General features: G+C 45.7%; 1 protein-coding gene across 1 annotated transcript in view; it reads left to right on the top strand.

The window, feature by feature from the left end:
* Positions 1–1,621: 1,621 nt before the first annotated feature.
* Positions 1,622–22,068, top strand: part of LOC135827270 (CUB and sushi domain-containing protein 1-like) — a 48,382-nt gene continuing 27,935 nt past the window's right edge. The window contains exons 1-5 of the mRNA XM_065339800.1: positions 1,622–1,688; positions 4,188–4,358; positions 7,345–7,515; positions 10,384–10,728; positions 14,632–14,802. Of these exons, the coding sequence (XP_065195872.1) occupies positions 1,622–1,688; positions 4,188–4,358; positions 7,345–7,515; positions 10,384–10,728; positions 14,632–14,802 (925 nt within the window). The remainder of the gene's footprint in view (positions 1,689–4,187; positions 4,359–7,344; positions 7,516–10,383; positions 10,729–14,631; positions 14,803–22,068) is intronic.

The raw sequence follows: 22,068 nt of genomic DNA on the forward strand, positions 1-22,068 counted from the left end.
CGGCATCTGCATGTGACGGCGGCTGTGCAGTTGCCAAAGTTGAAGTTGATGATGACCGGTCGGATATGCCTGCACTCTCGGATTGCATTTCTCCTCCCTCGGACGGAAGACTGCGTCTAATGTGATCAGCATGGCGCTTCCAAATGCGACCATCATCCAGACGTACAGTAAACGTGGCTGGACCAAGACATTCTTCCAGCACACCAGGCATCCACTTCAGCGTAGATGTGAAGTTAATCACCCAAAAAGCATCACCACAACAGAGATCCGACGCCCGAGCTGTGCGACGCAGCTGCACCTTGCCTGTTCAAGACATGTGCTGATGTATCTGGAATCCTCAGGTCAAGGCTAGAACGTGGCGTGCGGTTCATAAGCATCTAAAATGGTGACTGGCCTGTTGTTGACTGAGGCATTAAGCGATAATGAAACTGAAAGCGGTGTAACCGTGACGCTAGGTCTCCACCAGCACCTGACAATTTCTTCAAGCTGGATTTGACTGTTTGAACTGCTCGCTCAGCAAGACCGTTGCTTGCTGGGTGGTAGGTGAAACCAAGGTATGCTTGATACCGTTACTTGAGCAGAATTGTTGAAATTCCGAGCTGGTGAACACTGAGCCATAATCCGAGACAAGCTTTTGCAGAAGACCATGTGTAGCGAAACACTCACAAAGCTTGCCAATGGTAGCTGTCGACGTAGCAGGTGGAATGACGTGCATGTCAATGTACTTGCTGTGGCTGTCGACGATCACAAGTAGCATCTTGCCTTCCACAGGGCCTGCATAATCAATGTGCAGTCGGGTCCAGGGTTTGCCTGGCCACTCCCAGGGATGCGATGGCTGTAGTGCTGGAGACTTCTGGGTTGCTTAACATGGCTCACAGCCGCTGACCTTGAGTTCAATTTCGGCATCGATCGATGGCCACCAGACGTAGCTGCGGGCGAGCGACTTCATTCTGGTTATGCCGGGATGGCTGAAATGTAACTCTTCCAGTAACTTTTCTCGGCCTTGGGGCGGAACGACAACGCGAGACCCCAACAGTAAGCACCCATCGATAATGGAGAGTTCACTTCGACGACGGTAGTACGCTTGGTAATCACTATGCACGTTGTTAGGCCAGCCTGTCTGCACGTACTTAAGAACTAATGCAAGCACTGGATCACGGCGAGACCATTGCGCAACGCTCGATGATGTCCCGCGAGTTCCGTCCAAAACAGTTATTGACAAAACTGTTTCAGCCGGCACGGGAACCGTGGAATTCTAGCATTGGTGCCGGCAGACGACTGAGACCATCAGCGTTTCCATTCGACTTGCCGGGCTTGTACTGTAGCTCATTGTCATAATTGGGTAACATCAGCGCCCAGCGCTGAATACGACCGCTGGCAATAGCAGGAACGGGACGACACTCGCTGAACAAACGCAGCACAGGTTTGTGGTCTGTTTGAAGAGTGAATGATTGGCCATACAGGTACTTGTGGAATCGCCTGACAGCGAAACCTAACTGATAGTGGAAGGTGGGAGGAACTGAGGCATATTGCGAAAGAGAAAGACACGAGAACGAAATGTATTCGTAAAGGCAACAATATGGTCGGAAAAATTCAAAGTGGATGATAATATGACACCGAGATGACGGTGGTTTGGGACACAATTGATCTTAACACCATTCATGGAAATGGTACCAGAAGTAGCCGTGGTAAGGGAGAAGACCATTTGGTAACATTTACTGGGGTTGAATACAGCTGAGACATTCTCAGACCAGGACAGACAGCGATCCAGATCAGATTGGAGGGCTGCAGTGTGTATCGCTCTGGACGCGCCAGGCACCGAGCAGCAGAGAAGATTGGAATCGTCAGCAAATAGAGTCATTCCACCAGTACAGGGTAGAGGCGACCGTTCGATACCAGAACGGGTTGACAGCAAAATTGTGTAGATCCAATCCGATCATCAGTGTGGATTGTTCACTCGAAATATGTTTGTGGAAGGAAGCTGGCATGTTGAAGTTTTCTCTGAGGCCAGAGTCGATCGATCTGAGCCCCTCCTTTGTGTTGGCCCGTTGCCTCTCAGTTGCCCTCAATTTTTGGTGTTTAAGGAGGTGGCTCCAAACCGGACAGGTTTTAGAGTGCCCGTCAAATTCACTCTGGGTCTGAAATTAGGTAATTGCTATGGCTCCACGACGGCCAATACAGACCACCAATAAGCCTTGTGTGTGCTTCCATTAGTTTTCATTGGTATACGGTTCTTTATTGGCGAGAGGTGAGCCGCTGTTTACCTGTGACAAGAAGTTGATTTTTCAAAATACGTAAAACTCAAGTCGCAGTGGGAAGCAACACGTCGAAAACTCAAATGCTTGGTATGGCGCTTCAGGTCATCGCAGAGCCATGGAATTTTGGCGCTGAGTAGAACACATCGTAGTCTCACTGTGACATACGTTTTCTAATCAAAATACCAAGAGAGAAAGTGAATATTTAGACCGTTCTGGTTTGCAACCTATGTTCTATTTGAAACCGTCTCCTCTACACTGACAACGGAATCTATGCTCGTGTTGAATAAAAGCGGACCAAGATGGGAGCCCTGGGGAACTCCGGTAGATAAGGGGGAAAGCATTGAAATCATGTCGCCGACACGAAAACGCAGGACACGACCAGATATAAAGTCCCGAACCAAGTCACGGGCAGCCGAGCTGCACCAGCCAGAAAGGGCATGTAAAATGACTGCATGACTGGTCCGATCGAATGCCTTCGACAGGTCGAGAAACACCCCATCACACAGCGCTTTGGCATCAAATGCTTTGGCAGCTGTGGCATCGAGGCATAGGATCTGATCAACAGTTGATCAGTGGTGCCGAAATCCAAACTGGCTCAGAGATAGTAAGCTATTGACCTCTACAAAGGAGTAGAACTGACGACTAATGATTGATTCAAAGAGTTTACCGACTCCATCAAGGAGGGAAATGGGTCGGTAACTCAGCGGGTCAGAGACATCTCCCTTACCCTTGTACAGGGGAATGACTACTGCTGACTTCCACTCGAGAGGCTGCATAATGTTTAAAATGCAACGGTTGAAGACTTCAGTCAGGGATTGGGCTAATACTTCAGCTAATTCCCGGAGGGTGCGGTTGGGCAGCACGCCGGCGGGGTATTGTACCGTCGTAGTTTTTTAAAGAGGCAAGGGGAAATACTAAACGGTCGCTGCTGTGGCGTTCATAACATCATAGTCGGGTCATATGGACTCTCCAAAGACTATAGCCTAATTCGAGGGAGTCTCCATTTCGAGGGAGTCTCCATTTCGATATTTGCATTGTTTTCTTTTCCGAAAGAAAGGTGTCAGCACCGACGCAATCCATACAGTCAAGTAAGCCAATTTATTAACCGAACGTTTTCGTTCACTTCTCATCATGGGTAAACACAGGGAATAATGGAAATAGGTTAAATACAGCAACTTATAGAGCTACAGCAAAAGCATAGATTGAGAACCTCACGCTATACGTGTTGAAAAATAGAATTCAGCTGAACAAGTCAACAACAGGGTGAAGGTAAAAACATGACTATAAAACATTATGAAAATATCAATGAGAAGAAGCATTCCTGCCACTTTCACGAGGATTAGTGCCAAACTACTGAAGCGACAAAACATTTTCCTTCTGAACACATAGTTCAGGGGGACAACTTGCGAATATATAACGCTTCCAAAACAATACACCACACCACCACCACCACATTGCGCTCTTGGCCAATCCAAACTCTGCACTCACATCACCATCACCACAGCGAGGACAATTCCGGTATATAGATTGATATTGACAATGACCCTCCAGACAGCTGTTTCTTTTTCTATATATTGCCGGAATTGTCCTCGCTGTGGTGGTGGTGATGTAAGTGCAGAGTTTGGATCGGCCAAGAGCGAAATGTGGTGGTGGTGGCGTGGTGTATTGGATTCCATAATGGCCGAGTCGTCGCTACTTCTTCTCAGCTTCCAAAACAGGCAAATGTAATACAGATATTCCACGGGCCAAAACTGACAAAACATCATCTCTGTACAACTCTTGTGAAGAAAAGAGAACGAAAACGTTCGGTTAATAAATTGGATTACTGGGCTGTGTGGATTGCGTCGGTGCTGACACCTTTCTTTCGAAATTGGTTACGCCTCCAATTTTTTCCTTATGTTTTTTTCCTCTGGTATTCTGTATTTCTAGCTCACACGTGCAATGTGCCAACATTGGCTCATGGTAACCAGAGCAATAAACAGTCAGAAATCGAGTATGGAATGGATGTGAAATACACATGTGAGGTTGGATATAAGATGAATGGACCTGCTTTAGTTAACTGCACTGCAAATGGTTTGAGTGCAACCACTACCTGTGAACGTAAGTGGAATGTTCTCACTCGTATATGGTCACCGGCGTTTCTGTTGGGTTTTCTAGTTTCAAACGTACTTCTTGAGTAACAAATTCATAATATGCAAAGTTGAACACAGTCCACAGAACACTGTGTGTGTATGGATGTGTATGTGTGTATACACAGAGAGCGGAGAAGACTCCGCTCTCTGTGTATATATATATATACGCTCCTGCTCTTGTAGCAGTTGAGCACTCTTGCGTGGGGTAGTGCCTTTGCTGTTTGCTTTATGCAGAGCTCACTGACTTGTCAGTTTGAGCACTCTGGCATGGTACGTTCGGGCCTGATTGGAAATTTTTATTTCCATTGCTATCAGGTTCGGCCTCATTTCCTCTGTGCTGCGCTGACGAGTCCACAAAGGACGAAACAGTTCTGTCCGCAGATTGAGTATTTCGCTCCTGCTCTTGTAGCAGTTGAGCACTCTTGCGTGGGGTAGTGCCTTTGCTGTTTGCTTTATGCAGAGCTCACTGACTTGTCAGTTTGAGCACTCTGGCAAGGTACGTTCGAGCCTGATTGGAAATTTTTATTTCCATTGCTATCAGGTTCGGCCTCATTTCCTCTGTGCTGCGCTGACGAGTCCACAAAGGACGAAACAGTTCTGTCCGCAGATTGAGTATTTCGCTCCTGCTCTTGTAGCAGTTGAGCACTCTTGCGTGGGGTAGTGCCTTTGCTGTTTGCTTTATGCAGAGCTCACTGACTTGTCAGTTTGAGCACTCTGGCAAGGTACGTTCGGGCCTGATTGGGAATTTTTATTTCCATTGCTATCAGGTTCGGCCTCATTTCCTCTGTGCTGCGCTGACGAGTCCACAAAGGACGAAACAGTTCTGTCCGCAGATTGAGTATATATATATATATATACTCAATCTGCGGACAGCATGCTGTTTCGTTCTTTTTGAACTCATCAGCGCAGCACAGAGAAATGAGGCCGAACCTGATAGCAATGGAAATAAAAATTTCCAATCAGGCCCGAACGTACCTTGCCAGAGTGCTCGAACTGACAAGTCAGTGAGCTCTGTATAACGCAAACCGCAAAGGCACTACCCCACGCAAGAGTGCTCAACTGCTACAAGAGCAGGAGCGAAATACTCAATCTGCGGACAGCATGCTGTTTCGTTCTTTTTGAACTCATCAGCGCAGCACAGAGAAATGAGGCCGAACCTGATATATATATATATATTTAAACAGAGAGGTAGGCGAACAACACACAACAACAAGGTTGTCAGTTTCATAATACTAAAAGCTTTTCACCCATTTTCATCAGTAGTTACATGGGAATGAGCAAGAACGAAAACGAAGCCAGAATTTATACTGGGGGTAGAGAATCAGCAAGAATATTCTTACGCGCCTCAAGTTCACACTACACTACCATAAGAATGTATGGAGCAGTGGAAAAAAGCGGGAAACACCACATGAAGGGAATGCAGTACCAGAACAAACACGTGATAAAGTTGTCAGTCCGGGTGCAGCTTTAACAGCCGCAGCACCTTGATGTGCTTCTTTTGTCGACACAGCTCTGGCCTCAAACTGCGAATGTACAGCGCCTCCAGTGTGAATCGGTGCGTGCTGTTCCGGGCTGGTGTGATGACACTGAAGCTGCTGCTGGATGCCTGTAGTTCAGCAGATCCAGTATGCGATATTTGGCTAAGTCACACTTGTATACTTGCTCAGCTGGTATCTAGTGCTGTGCTGGCATTTGGCGATGAGGTTGCACCTTGTGTTAAGGGTTGCTTTGTCGGCCGTGATAATTTCTAGCTTCTCTGTTAGACAGAGGTTACAGCGCTTGTTTCCGCTAGGATCCACGTTAAAATCCCATTATGCTGTGACCAGTCTGCATTGACTCTCTTACCCTGACTCTGGCTCCCTGTCACAAGGGAGTGCCATGGCACTATGGAGCAGTCATCTTATAGTAGTGGTGGTAGTAGTAGTAGTAGTAGGAGGAGCAGCAGCAGCAGCAGCAGCACCAGCAGCAGCAGCAGCAGCAGCAGCAGCAGTAGCAGTAGCAGTAGTAGTAGTAGCAGTAGTAGTAGTAGTAGTAGTAGTAGTAGTAGTAGTAGTAGTAGTGGGTGTGTGTGTGGGTGTTTGTGTGTGAATGCGTGCGTGAGTGTGAGTCTCACGGGTGATAATTGCACCCAGTCGATGAGATGGTCTTGCCCACAGTACCTATGGAAGGACCTGTAGGGAAAGACCATCTCATCGAATGGATGCAATTATCACCCATGAGACTCCCACTCACACACGCATGCAAGTACACACACACACACACACACACACACACACACACACACACACACACACACACACAAACACACACACACACACACACACACACACAAACACACACACTTTTGTTACTGATGTCGAAAAAATTATTTACGTTTCGGGCCAGTCAGCCATCGTCAGATACAATTCACAAGTGGCGAACCCGGCCTTTTATAACGAAAGCAAGCGGGAGTGTAGGAATGTCAATGTACAAAACAAACGAATGCGTATGCAATTGAGGGTATGAATTCGCATGTGCAGCAGACAAGGAGAAGTGTGCTGAAAGAGTGGGTATGCAGCAGCTCAGCAGATAACCAGAAGGAAATGTGTGGACGAACGTGTATGCATGTACAAAAATCAGTGTGTGTACAAACCCTGTACAGACACAGCAAGAGTTAGCAGTTTCACTGTGAGGGTGCTAGTGCCTTCAATGGCCATCCGAAGGAGATATTGATCTCCGGACAACCCTCTCGAATCTCAGTGGACTCCCTGATTTTTCTTCTGGCCACCCGTGTTTCCACAGCCAGTACTTGGGCCTCAATGAAAATCACATCAGTGCTCTTGATGGTTCCGTGCTCCCGGTGACCAGAAGCCTATGTGTTTACCCAACTGTTTGTCGAGCATCCTGTGACTTGGTTCGATTCTCCATTTCGATGTTTGTATTGTTTTTCTCCCTCTGGTATCCTGTATTTCTAGTTCACACGTGCCATGTGCCAAAATTGGCTCATGGTAGGCAGAACAATAAACAGTCAGAAATCGAGTATGGAATGACTGTGGCATACACATGTGAAGTTGGATATTGGATGAACGGACCTGCTACAGTGACCTGCACTGCCAATGGTTTAAGTGGACACACTTCATGTTTTGGTTAGTGGAATGTACTCACTCGTATCAGGTCACGTTTCTGTTGGGTTTTCTAGTTTCAAACGAGCAACACATTCATGATATACAAAGTTTAACACAGTCCACACTTGCATCACGACATGACTTGTTATGGTTTTTCCCATCAAGAAAATCAGTCTGAACGGCATTTTAACGGTACAAGAACGACAGCGTCAAAATTCCAAAACAGTCTCTTAATTGTTTTCTTCTATTAAATTCACTCTAAGATTGTACGCTGAAGACACAAAGGACGTCATTACCACACCTCACACCCAGCGGCCAACTGCGGGCAAGGTGGAGATGGAGTACGTCAGACATACTGATATCCAATGACCTAGGATCTCGGCACAATTGCGGTGCATAGAATGACAAAAGGGAGATGTTTCTGATTTCGTTTCGGTGTGAAACTGCAGTTAACATCCCAGTGCACGCACAGACATTGAAGAAAAGGTTTGGGGTAGACTGTAACTCGCGCTGGGGAAGGGGGTTAGGCTTACACTCCCACCAACACATGGTTGGGGGGCGGGGGGCAATGGGAAAAAAGGGGGCAATAGCCCCTCCCCTCCCCCCCCCCCCCCCCACCACCACAACTGCTCTAGAGCAGTGGTGGTTGGGGAGGGGGGGGGGGAGGGGCTGGTGCCCTCTTTTCCCCTCCCCTTAACCACCACTACCCCCAACATAATTATTTGGTAAACTCTGTGAATAGTAATGTTTGCAAGCTCAAAATAGGATACATGTAGATGTAGCAGTGCATGCTGTCAGGTCATAGAGCTTATCCTGGTATGGAATGCAGTGTTTTCAGAAACATGCACAGTCATGTACATGTGCTTGACTGTACATGTGCTTGACTGTACATGTGCTTGACTGTACATGTGCTTGACTGTAAATGTGCTTGACTGTACATGTGCTTGACAGGCTCAGACATGGCCGGATACATGTAGCATGGCTGGTCCATGTCATTCTTTGTCATTATGTGCGTGCTGGGGGGGGGGGGGGGGGGGGGGGTTCCATGCCGGCTACGCACCTGGAAAGGTTATTTTTCTTGGACACTTTCCTTCAAAATCGAAAGGCAGGAGCACATTTACATCTTGTTTGTTTGTTCATTTTATTTTACTTCAACAAGTGAACAGGCATTTCTGCATTCTCACCAGGTCCGGAGACCTAGTTCCGACAAAATGACGAAGAGTAAATGAAAAGAAGAACATGCTACGAGTTATGACTAACTGTCCACCAACGTAACCAGATCTTATGCAGTCAGTGAGTGCGACAAAAATGGCACAAAACTGACAAGGAGTACTCAGACATTCGGCGACACCTAACTCCAACACATCTCCAAGGCGCAAACCAACAACCTTCCAACTAAGAAGGCTCAGGATCAGAAAGGTTCCAGAGGGGAACTTCTTCTTTTCACAATAATTTAAAGGGGCACTCCGGCTTCATTTTCGACGCCGAGTTTTCGATGCCAAGACGAAGGTAGGTGAAAGAGAAGACCCCTCGAACAAGAACGAGTCTCCAGAAGCGATCGAGTCCAGCAGGAAGACGACTTTTGAATTTCGCCGAGCGAGCGCTGATGACGTAATGAGGGATTAGCTTGCCAGTGGAAATGCATCTGCGCACATACATTTCACACACTTTTTGGCCAATTTTCAATCGAAGAGGAGGTTGTTTTCTATGTTCTCTCAACGTCGTGAGCGATCCCGTCTTCTATACCCTTCCAGGTACCCTGAAGGTCCTCCAGAGGAGAATTTATATCCAGCAAAGCGTTTGTTGATCCGCTAAATTCGTCTCGAGACATATTCAACCAGTGCAATGCTGATAAATATAGAATATTGAATCTGTGATAATTGTCGACGATGGAGAGAGAGAGGTTGATAGCCGCTGTCGCAGGGAAAGTGAAGCTGCTGGAAGTAACGACGGGGAGCTTGTTAGCATCACATGAGCATCCAGACTTCAAAGCAGCTTGATGGAATCGGGGAGTACTGACTATTTGTCTCGCCCTCAGTTAAGTGAATTTTATGACCAGAAGTTATTCGATCAGGATCCCTTCTACAAGATAATTATTATTGCTAGGGGTCAAAGGGGTGTACCGGGTACCCGGGTACCCGACCGTTAATCTCAGGTACCGTTAGTAAAAGGGTATCCGTTTGGATTTTGATGAACCAGTCAGTACGGAGCAACACTGCTGGGATCGTGTATTCCAGGCGGGAGTCAATAAGTTACAACTCCACGCTGGATGTCTGCATTGTTGTTGCATTTTCGCACCTAGTAGATGTACTCCTGCGACTATAAGACACCAATCGATTTGCGAAACACAATGTGATATCAAAATGCAAGCCGAGAACAGATGAATTAAAATCTTGATTTATGTGAAAATTGCGCAAAAAATTAAACATGGCTGCTAAAGGGTACCCGTTAACCCGCCCGTTAAGAAAATTACCCGTTCGTTAGTTAAAGGTACACCCGTTTGACCCCTAATTATTACGCACACGCACTCATGGCCAAGGCCAATGAAGGAGGAGGTGATGGCTATTATACTGTAAGACATGTATATATAACGAGGAAGTAAATCTAACGCTTTAACGGATGACATTTCTTCGTTATAATAAGATCCGTTGAGGCCATACTGCTTCATTATGTTGTGTGTGGATATGCCGGAATACTGCAAGGTCGTTAAACATAACTTCTCGTTAACCTATGAATTTTGGACAATCGTTAAATTTGCGACTCGTTATAATAACATGTCTTACAGTAGCCATGGCAAAAAAAAGAAAAAAAGAAAATGTCCCCAAAAAAATAGTCATGAGGCATCAGTTGTTTCTCTCTTCTGTTTCTGTGTGTTATTTTTGTTGTCAGGATATTATAGGAGTGAAACTCGCCGTGCGAACGGTGACCTTCGTTGCCCAGTGGGCATGTACTTATCAGTTCCCCCTATGTCCTACCTTCCAGAAGGACCAGGTAGCCAGAAAACTCTTTCCGAAGCAAAGGGCATTTGCCAAGCACTACATATGACTTTACCACCAAGGAGTGCTGCTCATTGCTTGTGGGACTTTGCCTACCACAGCACTGTTGGAATAGATATTGGCTATGAAGGTGTATGGGCAGACTACTGGCTAAGCTCCTCTGCCGATGTTGAATACAAAGTAAAGTTAAGGAGTGGTGGTGATGTGGATCGTGAACGTGGAAGTGTAATCTGCTATGGTGAGTAATGGCTGTTGTTGTTGATTGGTTGGTTTGAATTCTTTATTCTCAAGACGGCACCATCGCCAACAAGAGATAAGTTTACGAGAAGGTGAGATGCTGTGGGTTGGACTGTGGGTTATGCAGTTGGAAAGTGATTTACATCACCTTGAGTTTTACAAGTATGGGAGAGGGTGAGCGCTGCAGGAGCAGATTGAGTTAATCAGCGGTGAGCAGATTTCTTGTTTGAAAGCAGGCCGGGAGGAGACGTCACGAATGCTAGCAGGGAGGGCATTGTAGTATTCTAGGGACTTGTACAGTGGGGAGTCTTTACAGCGATCGGTTCTGGAGGGTGGGAGGTGCCAAGTGCGTGCGTGTCGAAGGCTATACTGGGCCGTAACTTGAGCGGGGTTGCTGAGCACGCGTATGTGTTGTGGGGCATATTGGTATTTTATGGATTGAGCAAGAAGGGTGAGCTTCACTTTGCGGCGAGAGAACATTGTCGGCCCTTTGAGCCGATGGAGTGGTGTTGAATGATTCAGAGGAGTGTAAAGGCTGGATACGCTCAAGACGGTGAAGTGCTGTGATTGAGAGCTGGGTGACAGCAATGCATGCATAATTCAAATTATAATAGGGGTTGGTTGGTTGGTTGGTTGGTTAGTTGGTTGGGGGGGGGGGGTGTTTGTTTGTTTAGTTGGTTGGGTGGCACTGGGTGGGTGGGTGGTTGGTTAGTATGGGGGCCAGGTGCCCAAAATGTTTACTTTCGTTGCAGTTGAGAACGCACAATGTTTTAGGAGTTTCAACGTGTAGACGGGACCACAAGTATAAATAATCTGAACAACATTGTCATTAGTTGAGAAGAAGTAGCGACAACCCGGCCATTATGGAATTCAATACAGTCGTCCCTCTCTAATCTGGCACTTGTTTATCCAGCACCCTTGCAAACCAGTACACTTTCTGGCAAACGGATTTTTTGAGTTCATTTTCCACGCTTCAATCCGACACTTGAATTCCGCCTCCAGCAGCGATTTTCTGCAACAAATCACTCAAACTGTACATAATTCGATTTTCTAATCCAGCAGTTGTACATCGCATACTGTCAGGAAGCATTGTAACATACACAACACATGTAACATACACTTGGGAATATCCTATGCCAGTGCATAGGATATTCCCAAGTGTATGTTATAGACATGCATTCCACAAAGTACTTGGTTTGACACAGAAAATCCCTACGTTCGACATACGACACAAACATGTATGTTAACAGGTGGATCGAGTTGGAGGGCAGGATTTAATAATCCAGCACCCTTGTTTATCCAGCAGAAAATGCCGTTGCGGGATTAGAGAGGTATGCCTGTACACCGCACCATCACATCGCGCTCTTGGCCGATCCAAACTATGCACTCACATCACCATCACCACAGCGAGGACAATTCCAGTATAGAGATTGATATTGACAATGACCGTCCAGACAGCTGTTTCGCTCCTCCCGAGCTCATCAGTGGAGGCATATAATGTTGAATGAAAGAATAATAAGAATATTTTAATATTTACCTACTGACAATGTTGTGCAGAACAACGAAACGTCTGGAAACGTATCGTAAATAGTTCTATCTTTGGACTCGGATGGAGAGCCAATAATCAATTTATACAAAAGAGAAAGGACCAAGGAGCTACAAGTTAAGCTATACTGTCCACTAACACCACCGGTCAGTGTCGTGCACTGTTATCGCATGAGCTGATTGTTTAGTAACTGGTGGTGTTAGTGGATATTATAGTGTAACTTGTAGTTCCTTGGTCCTTTTTACTTTTTATAAATAATCCTTGGCTTTCCATCCGAGGTTTTTAAAACTTACTTTTAGTTTTACTTCACTATAGGCCAAAGCAATATCTGTCTTTTCAATGGACGTATGGCCACAGTTATTGATAAATTTAACGAGGAAGATACTTGAAAAACCCAACACACACCATCCTCAAATCAAGTGGTTTCTTCCCTGCAAACTACTAATGTCTCAGTCAAATTTCGGCCGGGCGCCATCAACAGGAGGAAGCTACTTACAGTAAAACGTGTAACTAAAGACGACCGTGACTAGCGACCAGCCTGGTACTACCGACCACTTCGCCAGGCACGGAAGGTCTCACATTCAAAATGCACTGTGACTAGCGACTACCTGCTGAACGCGACCAGCGACCGCCTTTTCCTGTCCCAAAGACAATTTTTGACCCGTAACTAGCGACCGCGATGTAGGAAATCAAATGTTGCTCGAAGCTCCTTCTTGAAATTTTGCTTATTTTCCAGGGTCCTGAAAGGAATCTCTCGATACTACAGCTGAACAAATGAACGCAGGGAATTTTGGCTGTGGAGTCGGTGTGGACTGCACTACACCTGTCAAAATTTCAAGCGCTGTCAAGAATATACATGATAGGAAACGTCTTGGAGAGCGCATCGAAAGCGCTCTCTGATCGATGTTACTACTCGGAGGAGAAACGAAGACTAGGCGGCTCTGTCACCCCAGTCATACAGACGAATCGACGATGGTATCAAGGAATCCAGAAACAAAGCAGCACCACAAGGTCCTGATTCTGAAGGATCGCGTTCAAGCACTCGAGAAGTCACAACAAGGACAGTCGGTACGATTGATCGCATGAACAAATTTGAAGCCCAGCACAAAACGAAACTTCCCCAGGGAACTTTTGATTCCTGGCTTCAGAAGTAGAATCTGAATTTGAAGTCTGCAAAAAATTAATATTCTCTCTCTCTCTGTCTCTCTCCATCTCTCCGTCTTTCTCTCCAAGTGTTGTTTGACCTGAAATAAGAATGACATTGCGCAAGTACTGTGGAATTGTATTAGCTGCATTTTCACATACATATCATATAATGGAATCCATATTTTATGGTCACGCGGTGCAAACCTCTAACTAAAGACCACCTGCTACTAAAGACCGCTTTTGCTGGCACCAATGGGTGGTCGGTAGTCACAGGTTTTACTGTATATAAAGAAAGAGGAAAAAGAATTTCACGGTTGGCGTGAGACTCGGCCAAAGGCCCAGTTTTCTGCACCCACAGGAACGCCACCACCCTCTTGGATCAAGGCGCAGATACAGCTCCTAAAGCGATGGGAGGTGAGCAGATCAGACCAATCACAAAGTGGTCAAAGACCGAAAATCCCATTCACTGCATCCATGTTTCCCTCGTACCAGGCCACGAGTTCCCAATTAACTGTGCGTCGCAGCACGGCTTCCGCTTCCAAGCAGGACTTGAACCTGGTACCCTCTGTTTCTCAATCATGGTCTTAGACCATCCCACTATGCCTGCCTGCTAAAAAAGAGGAAGAGGGAAATATATTCATGAAAAAGGCACAAGGGAGAAGAGGGTCATCATGGTGACATTATTAAGCCAGAATGGGGATTCCCCTGTCACGTGCCATGCACGCAACGGGCACCATAAGGTTTGCCTGAGGAGAACGAATCTTTAAAAATTTGAACAATTGTTCTGCGTGTGAGTGCTGATCTGGCAGAAATCAGCGTCGGGTGTGGAATGTCGTTCTGAGGGTGCAATGGAGTGGTTTTTGATTAGGATTACAGTGGCTCTGTTGTGCCTGCCTTGTTGGAGTTGATAGAGGAGATTTCAAGCTGTCCAGAGAGACTAAGAATTTGAATATCCATAACTGTGATATTATTTGTGACTCAAGTCGAGTTTTGTAGCGCTGTGCGGTATGGGTTAAGCAATCATACGCATTCATGTATTGTGGTAGTTTTAAAGAGGCTAGGGGAATATACTGAACGGTGATCGCTGGCGCGTAGTCAGGTGGTATGGGCTCTATAAAGATTTAAGCCTAAATCGAGGGGAGTTACCATTTCGAGGGAATTTCCATTTCGATGTTTGTAATGTTTTTTTCCTCTGGTATTCTGTATTTCTAGTTCACGCGTGCAATGTGCCAAAATTGGCTCATGGTAGGCAGAACAATACTGAGTCAGTAATCCGGCATGGGACGACTGTAGCATACACATGTGATGTTGGATATAAGATGAATGGACCTGCTACAGTGACCTGCACTGCCAATGGTTTAAGTGCCAACACTACCTGTCAAGGTAAGTGGAATGTACTCACTCTTATCAGGTCATGTTTCTGTTGGGTTTTCTAGTTTCAAACGTACTTCTTGAGTAACAAATTCATAATATGCAAAGTTGAACACAGTCCACAGAACACTGTGTGTGTATGTGTGTGTATGTGTGTGTGTGTGTGTGTGTGTGTGTGTGTGTGTGTGTGTGTGTGTGTGCACGTGTGTGAATGTGAGTCTCACGGGTGATAATCGCATCCGTTCGAGGAGATTTTCTTGCCCAACATCCGAAGGAGATATTGATCTCCAGACGACGCTCTCAAATCTCAATGGACTCCCTGATAGTGGGAAGCACGTCACAGGATGCTCGACAAACCAGAGGGTAAACACATGGCTACTGATCACCTGCAGCACGGAACCATCAAGAGCACAGATGTAATTTTCATTGGGGCCCAAGTACCGGCTGTGGAAACACGGATGGCCAGAAAGAAAAATCAGGGAGTCCATCGAGATTCGAGAGTGTCGTCCGGAGATCAATATCTCCTTCGGATGGCCATTGAAGGCGATAGCACCCTCACAGTGAAACTGCTGAATCTTGCTGTGTCTGTACAGGGTTGTACACACAATGATTGTGGCATTCACCTTCGTACACACATTTCCTGTGCTTTATCTGCTGAGCTCTTGCATATCCACTCTTTCAGCGCACTTCTCCTTGTCGGTTGTAAATGCAAATTCATATACTCAATTGCACTCAATCTGTGGACAGCAATTGCATACGGCTGTTGTGTGTTTCATTGGTTTTGTACATGGACACACATACTTTGAAGTACGCTATCGATTGCTTTCGTTATAGAAGGCCAGGCTCGCCCCTTGTGAATTGTTCTGACGATGGGTGACTGGCCCGAAACGTGCATAATTTTTTCGGCATCATTAATGTAAAATAGAGAAGGAAAGCATGAGAACGAGTTATGCAGCAACTATCCACGACTGTAACAAGATGATAAACGGTAAGAAAGTGAGATAACACGGCACACAACTGACAGGCTACTCAGACATTCAGCGTCCGGAGACCTAGCTCTAAGACATCTTTAGTGCACAAACCATCAGCCTTCCAACTTGGAAGGTTCAGTATCCGAGTTTAGACATCAGTAATAAAAGAATGGTGCTTGGTGTTGTGTACCCTCACCAGATGTCAAATGCCACGGTGTACTTCTCGACGCGACAAGACCCAGTCAGCACTATCTGTCGCAGACATCGACTTCTTTGGGTGTGCCATGTCGTCCGTGAAGGGCCTGACTCAGGGTCTTAGCAAGCACTAGAGGTGGCAATTAGTACCCCTGACATCAAGCGCCCACGTGGCCAACCCCATCTCAGATGGATTGACAATATTAAAAATGATATAAAGCACACCAATTTTTATATTTCTGACTGTTTTGAGCTGCCTCTAGACAAGAAAAAATGTGCTGCGCTTGCATAGTTGTTCTTACTGCGATACGTTCAAGCAAACAATAATGAGATGCCTCTTGTTGACTCTTCTGCCTGGATTTCATTGACAGATGCGTCAAGCCCATGGATCCTTCCATGAGTGACAAGCGAACCGTAACAATTATTATTAATAATAAAAGAATTTTCATCCAGCGCATGCGCCAAGAGTGAATAGCAACTAAATAGAGCGGTTGTCAGTTGACAATCCCCCTTTTATTTACAATGCAGTTGCGTTAGGTCCATCACTTTCTGAACAAAAAAAGAAGAAGAAGAAAATTGAAAGGAGTGACAGGTACATGATATGAAATGTTAGGAGGAGAGACAGTAAATTAGAAGGAGAGGAGAGATGAGACAGACAGTGTTAGGAGGAGAAGGAGAGAAAAGAAGAACAAACGTTATTGGGACGAGTACGTGGAGCAGAATTTGAAAGTCATGGGCTGAGGCAGATATGATGCTGATATTCAGAGATGGGCATGTTCCCACAACCAGTCGTTGGTCTTCAAATAGTGGGTGACTGCAACCTTGAAATGTTGCAAGTTCTTGGGGCATAAATGGACCAGAGGAGACTCCGGCGGGCAGCTGGTTCCAGACGGGGGCAACTGCGTGAGGTTTGGCTCAACAAAGGTTGTGTCTGGACCGGGCTGGAAGTTCATTTGCCAGTTGGTGCACGGGGGCATTACATCTCTGAGACGTGCTATGGGAGGACTGGACTGTTCGGTGTTGGGGCTGCTGGGGTGTAAAAATTCTCTGTAGAAGGGGATGTGCGTCTGGACAATGCATCTTGTACAGGAAGCAAAGTGCTGCAACTATCCAACGAAGAGCAAGACTCGGCAGCCGTTGAAATCGGTAGCATGCCCCATTGGGTGCGGTGGAAGCTGACAGGTAGTGTATGGGATTTGGCTGGTTCAAATTGTTTTTATTTTCCATTCTTGACCCCAGAGGAAGATGTTGTTGACTGCTAGCTGGAGGGCTTGGGTAGTATCTTGTTGGGTGGTGGAGTGATGTTGGCATACAGCGTAGTGTCGTCTGCGAGCGAGGCTAGGTCAGCACCGGCTGGTTTGTGGTCCTCGCAGTCATTCACGTATTTGAGGAAGAGAGTCAGACCTATAATACTGCCCTGGGGGACTTCAGCCTGTACTGGGAGCCTTGAGGATGTCTGGCCACAAATATCCACTCGAAGGTAGCGTTCACTGAGGTATCTGCTGAGCCACTGGTGTAGTTACCCACGTAGGCCATTTACGTTGGACTTGATACCTCCCGTCCGCCCCGATTTCTCAGGAAAACCTGACGATAAACAATCAATATATTTTACGTGGCCTTATCTTCGGACTTGATTTTTCGGTGGTCTGCATGTGTCATACGGCATGGAACCACTGAATCACCATCCGAACATAACCATTGACCATTGCATCGGACGACATGGCAGCACAAACCATCACAGAAGTTGCTATCGGTTCGTTTGAGTCTTTTTGACGGAGCTACCACCGACGAACACTTCTGTCAGCGCAAGAAAACGCTGCAACCTCCGCTCGAGTCCGAAAAATAGGTCGGAATTTCAGAGCGATGGAGAATGAAGTTTCTGTCTACTTCCAGCTGTCTGGTGTCAAGGATTGTTTGCCGTGGGGAGGTATAGAAAAGTTGAAAAAGCGCTTCGCGAGCTTGAATTTCAGTGCTGGCACAGTACAGCGCCTAGTGAAGAGTTACCCCCAGCAAATCGCTGACGAAGAAACTGGTGCTCATGTCGACATCTCCAGAAAGTGAGAACAATCCGGCTGACATACTCTGATGCTCACAGAGGACCGGGCAAAGGAGCTAATCAAAATCAACACCAAGTCCTGAGGGAAACTCTCGTGCAAAGGACTTTCAGGAAACTAACCGAAAAGCCTGGTGCAAGGCATTAGGACTTAGGTGCAGTAAGCACAGCCACAGGTGCTACATCAAGCGGAAGCTATCACTGAGCTGCATGTACAAGCATCAGAGTCTTGCGTGGGTGCTGATCAGCAAGTACGACAAGCGCAAGAGGCGATTTGAAAAAAAAAGACACTAATGTGGCATTGCATTTTTGTCTCAAACTAAGCCGCATTATTGCGACGAACGGGATAACACTTTCAGCCAACACACAGGCAGTCTCAATCAGCTTCTGAGCGGCAAGGTGACTGGCACACACTGCCTTTGAGCGTGATTCAAGACGAGGCGAATTTGAGCAAGCTATGAAACGTGCAGCAGCTGTCCGGATCGAACGTTTTGAGCGCATGCTTCAAATACAATTATGTATCTCCTTGCTGAGACAAGTGCGAAGATAAGCGCCAATTGTAACTACAGTCAACTTCGCTAATAACGACTGCGGTTATAACGACAATTCGCGAATAACGACCGAATTTCCATGCCGGGAGCAAAGTCCCATCTAACTGTATACATTTAACTTCGGATATAACGACTATCTGAATAACGACAATTCGCGTATAGCGACATGCTTTTAGTGCCCCGAGGTCATATTCACTGCTTGAATAACGACTTTCTGGGCTTTTGACAGCTATTTCAAGTACCTGTCATGCAGAAGTACCAGAACCTATGGTGATGGATATTATTCATAATTAATAATTATTATAAAGGCACACATGCAAGAAAATGCAGCCAAGGGGGAGGGGGCTTTTTCTTCCTTTTTTATGTTGGCTTCAAAATTGTTGGATTTACCAGCACACCTATATGTATACAATGTACATGTAGTTGTACATGATTGTACAGTAATCATCATACATGTACATGTACATGTCCCTGGCCCTGTAGATGGCTCAAAAAGGCATATTATTAATTTTTTCAATTAATTTCCCTTGCATATTGAATTTTTAGTTCCTTTCAACTGCAATATGAAAATAAAGTACACATTGACATAGAGCAAGAAAAGAGCTTGATTTTGATATGCATGTCATACTATACAAAATATGGGTTCACATACATTCAAATGGGACTTCGGTTATAAGGACACTTCGCGAATAAGGACACTTTTCTGATGCCCCGCCGAATGTCGTTATTGGCGAAGTTGACTGTAAATTAGTGTACGTCCTCATGTTCTTTCCGCTTGTCTCAAATGTACTTTGACGTGCTATTTCGCCTGACGACATAGGCGATAAAATGATTAAACTGCTAAAACTCAAAAACAAAAAGCTGCAAGTTGTGGACAAACACGTTGAACTTTTTTAATCTGTTTCCGATTATTTTAATGAAGTTTTTTAAAGACAACATGTATGCGGTTTACCCATACAATTTTGTACTGTGGCCAACGACGAGACGCACATCAGGAAGTTCTGCAAGCCCGGGTTTGTGTGACTCCCTGTCACAGATCTACTCACACCATCTGAACCATGCATGTATATATACATCAACTGTTCCAAAACAGAATGACTTCAGCTCGATTTTGGTCTCGCCTTTAATACTGTAATATGTTATGACGTACATTGGTTACATGAAACCAGGCAGAAGGAACAACAAGTTTTAATGTTATTCGTACTTCAAAATAGTTGTCACAGTGAAAAGTGTTATGTTTGAATCCATAGTCTGTCTGTCCAACCGCGCTGCCAACACGAAGAAAAAGAAGTAACGTCAGGCCTTCGAGAACCTCCGTGGGGTTTTTCACTCTACTGGTGAGGTCCACGGATGCGGTGCTGCATCGTGAATATGCCAGCTAGCAGAAGGGACTTGCTGGTCGCCTCGCCTTCAAGTGGGATAAGCCCTTTTCAATCATCACGGCTTGGGTGCGAATTCGTACCCAATTTGCAGTGTTCCATGCAGTCGACCTCCGGCTACGCGGGCAAGAAGGTTCTTGACACGCCTGTCGACGCAGGGTGGTGCTGGGGTAGGCATCGAACATTGAGAACTGAATTTCGTCTGTTTTACGTGAAATTTCTCGGAGTTTTCCAATGTATTGTACTGGAATAATATTCTATTTTACGTTTTCATGGTATCTCTATTTTCCACATCTACATGAATTTATCTTGCCCATAAAAGAGGCCGTTACCCCGTCAAAAAAAGAAAAGAAAAAAGTCTGTCTGAACATGATCCGAGGCTGTACGCCATACGCTGCTCTGTGTGTACTACACATTATACATGCATGCAGTGTACACTGTTGTCAACTGCTTTGTCACGTGTGCATTATTCTGTAGTGTTTGGTGTAGACCACGTAATCTATTCTGCTAGCGACCGTTGGCCTGTACGCCAGCTAGGACAGTTATTGGTTTCCTGATTTCGAATAGTTCCTCGCTTGTATTGTATTGTATTATTTATTTTCGGATTCTCCAGAGGTAAGTAGATACTATTATGATCACACCAGAGCAGTTCAGGACAAGACAAAAGGGGAACTGTTGACTTCAAGATCAAAGCTAGAACGCCGAACTAGAACGACATGGAAGCTCAAACTTAGAGTAGAGGAGTAGAAAGATAATGATCTATCACGTGAGGCAGCTCACTAGTAAGGATATCATTATCCCTCCACCATTATTAGATGAGGAACACCTAAAGCAATAGTATGAGAAATGAGTTCACTATAATTTGTTGCTGATACGAGAAGCGAGTTCAATGCAACACACTAAGGAACTGCAAATATCAACAGAGAGCTGAATGCAAAACCCAGCAGGTCTGCAGTTACAAGTTCAAACTAGGGCTGAAACGATCATTCAATAACTCCTAACGATCAACCAATATCATTAGCGATCGATATATTGGTTTTATCGATTCTTGTCGGCTCTACTCGTGTACCTCGAACACCAGTTTATGAAGAAATTCCACGATACCTTGGCTACGTTAGAAAATTTTGGCTCTGCACTGTTGACATCTGTAGACATTTGGCTGGTTTTGTCAACATGAACTAGAAAATTTCATGTTGTTTCTAGAACAAAGAATCTTGTCCTCACCATCTGGCAACTGCTCTTATCTCCGACCTCTCCCACAAATGAACCGAAAAGACAAAGTGTTCTCTCACGATCTCTTTCAAAGGCACAAATCAGTTTTACTTCGCTTGAAAGTACATGATTATACTCGTGTTCACTATCGGATGGAGTGCAAGGACTAGAATACTGTCACTGATATGCATGCATAAGAAATCGTTGGCACTCGTTTCGAGCACTAACGATTATCGATAGCACTCTTAACGATCGATATGCGAGTTATCGGTATAATTGTTTCAGCCCTAGTTCAAACGATCAGGGGACTTCCTTGAGCGTGTAGACCTGTGCAGATTAGAGCTAGGAGAATTAACAGAGATATCAGAAGACTGAGTAGAAGATTCAGCAGAAGGTGCAGCAGATGCAGAAGAGGATTGTGATGTTGATTCCACATTCTGGCGGCTTGCGGCAACCTCTGGCTGTGACGGCGGCTGTGGTGATTCGGCATCTGCATGTGACGGCGGCTGTGCAGTTGCCAAAGTTGAAGTTGATGATGACCGGTCGGATATGCCTGCACTCTCGGATTGCATTTCTCCTCCCTCGGACGGAAGACTGCGTCTAATGTGATCAGCATGGCGCTTCCAAATGCGACCATCATCCAGACGTACAGTAAACGTGGCTGGACCAAGACATTCTTCCAGCACACCAGGCATCCATTTAGGCGTCGATGTGAAGTTAATCACCCAAAAAGCATCACCACAACAGAGATCCGACGCCCGAGCTGTGCGACGCAGCTGCACCTTGCCTGTTCAAGACATGTGCTGATGTATCTGGAATCCTCAGGTCAAGACTAGAATGTGGCGTGCGGTTCATAAGCAGCTAAAATGGTGACTGGCCTGTTGTTGACTGAGGCATTAACCCTTAGGTGCCGGTAG

Source organism: Sycon ciliatum, chromosome 11 (genome assembly GCF_964019385.1).
Source record: "Sycon ciliatum chromosome 11, ocSycCili1.1, whole genome shotgun sequence".
Classification (NCBI taxonomy): Eukaryota; Metazoa; Porifera; class Calcarea; order Leucosolenida; family Sycettidae; genus Sycon; species Sycon ciliatum.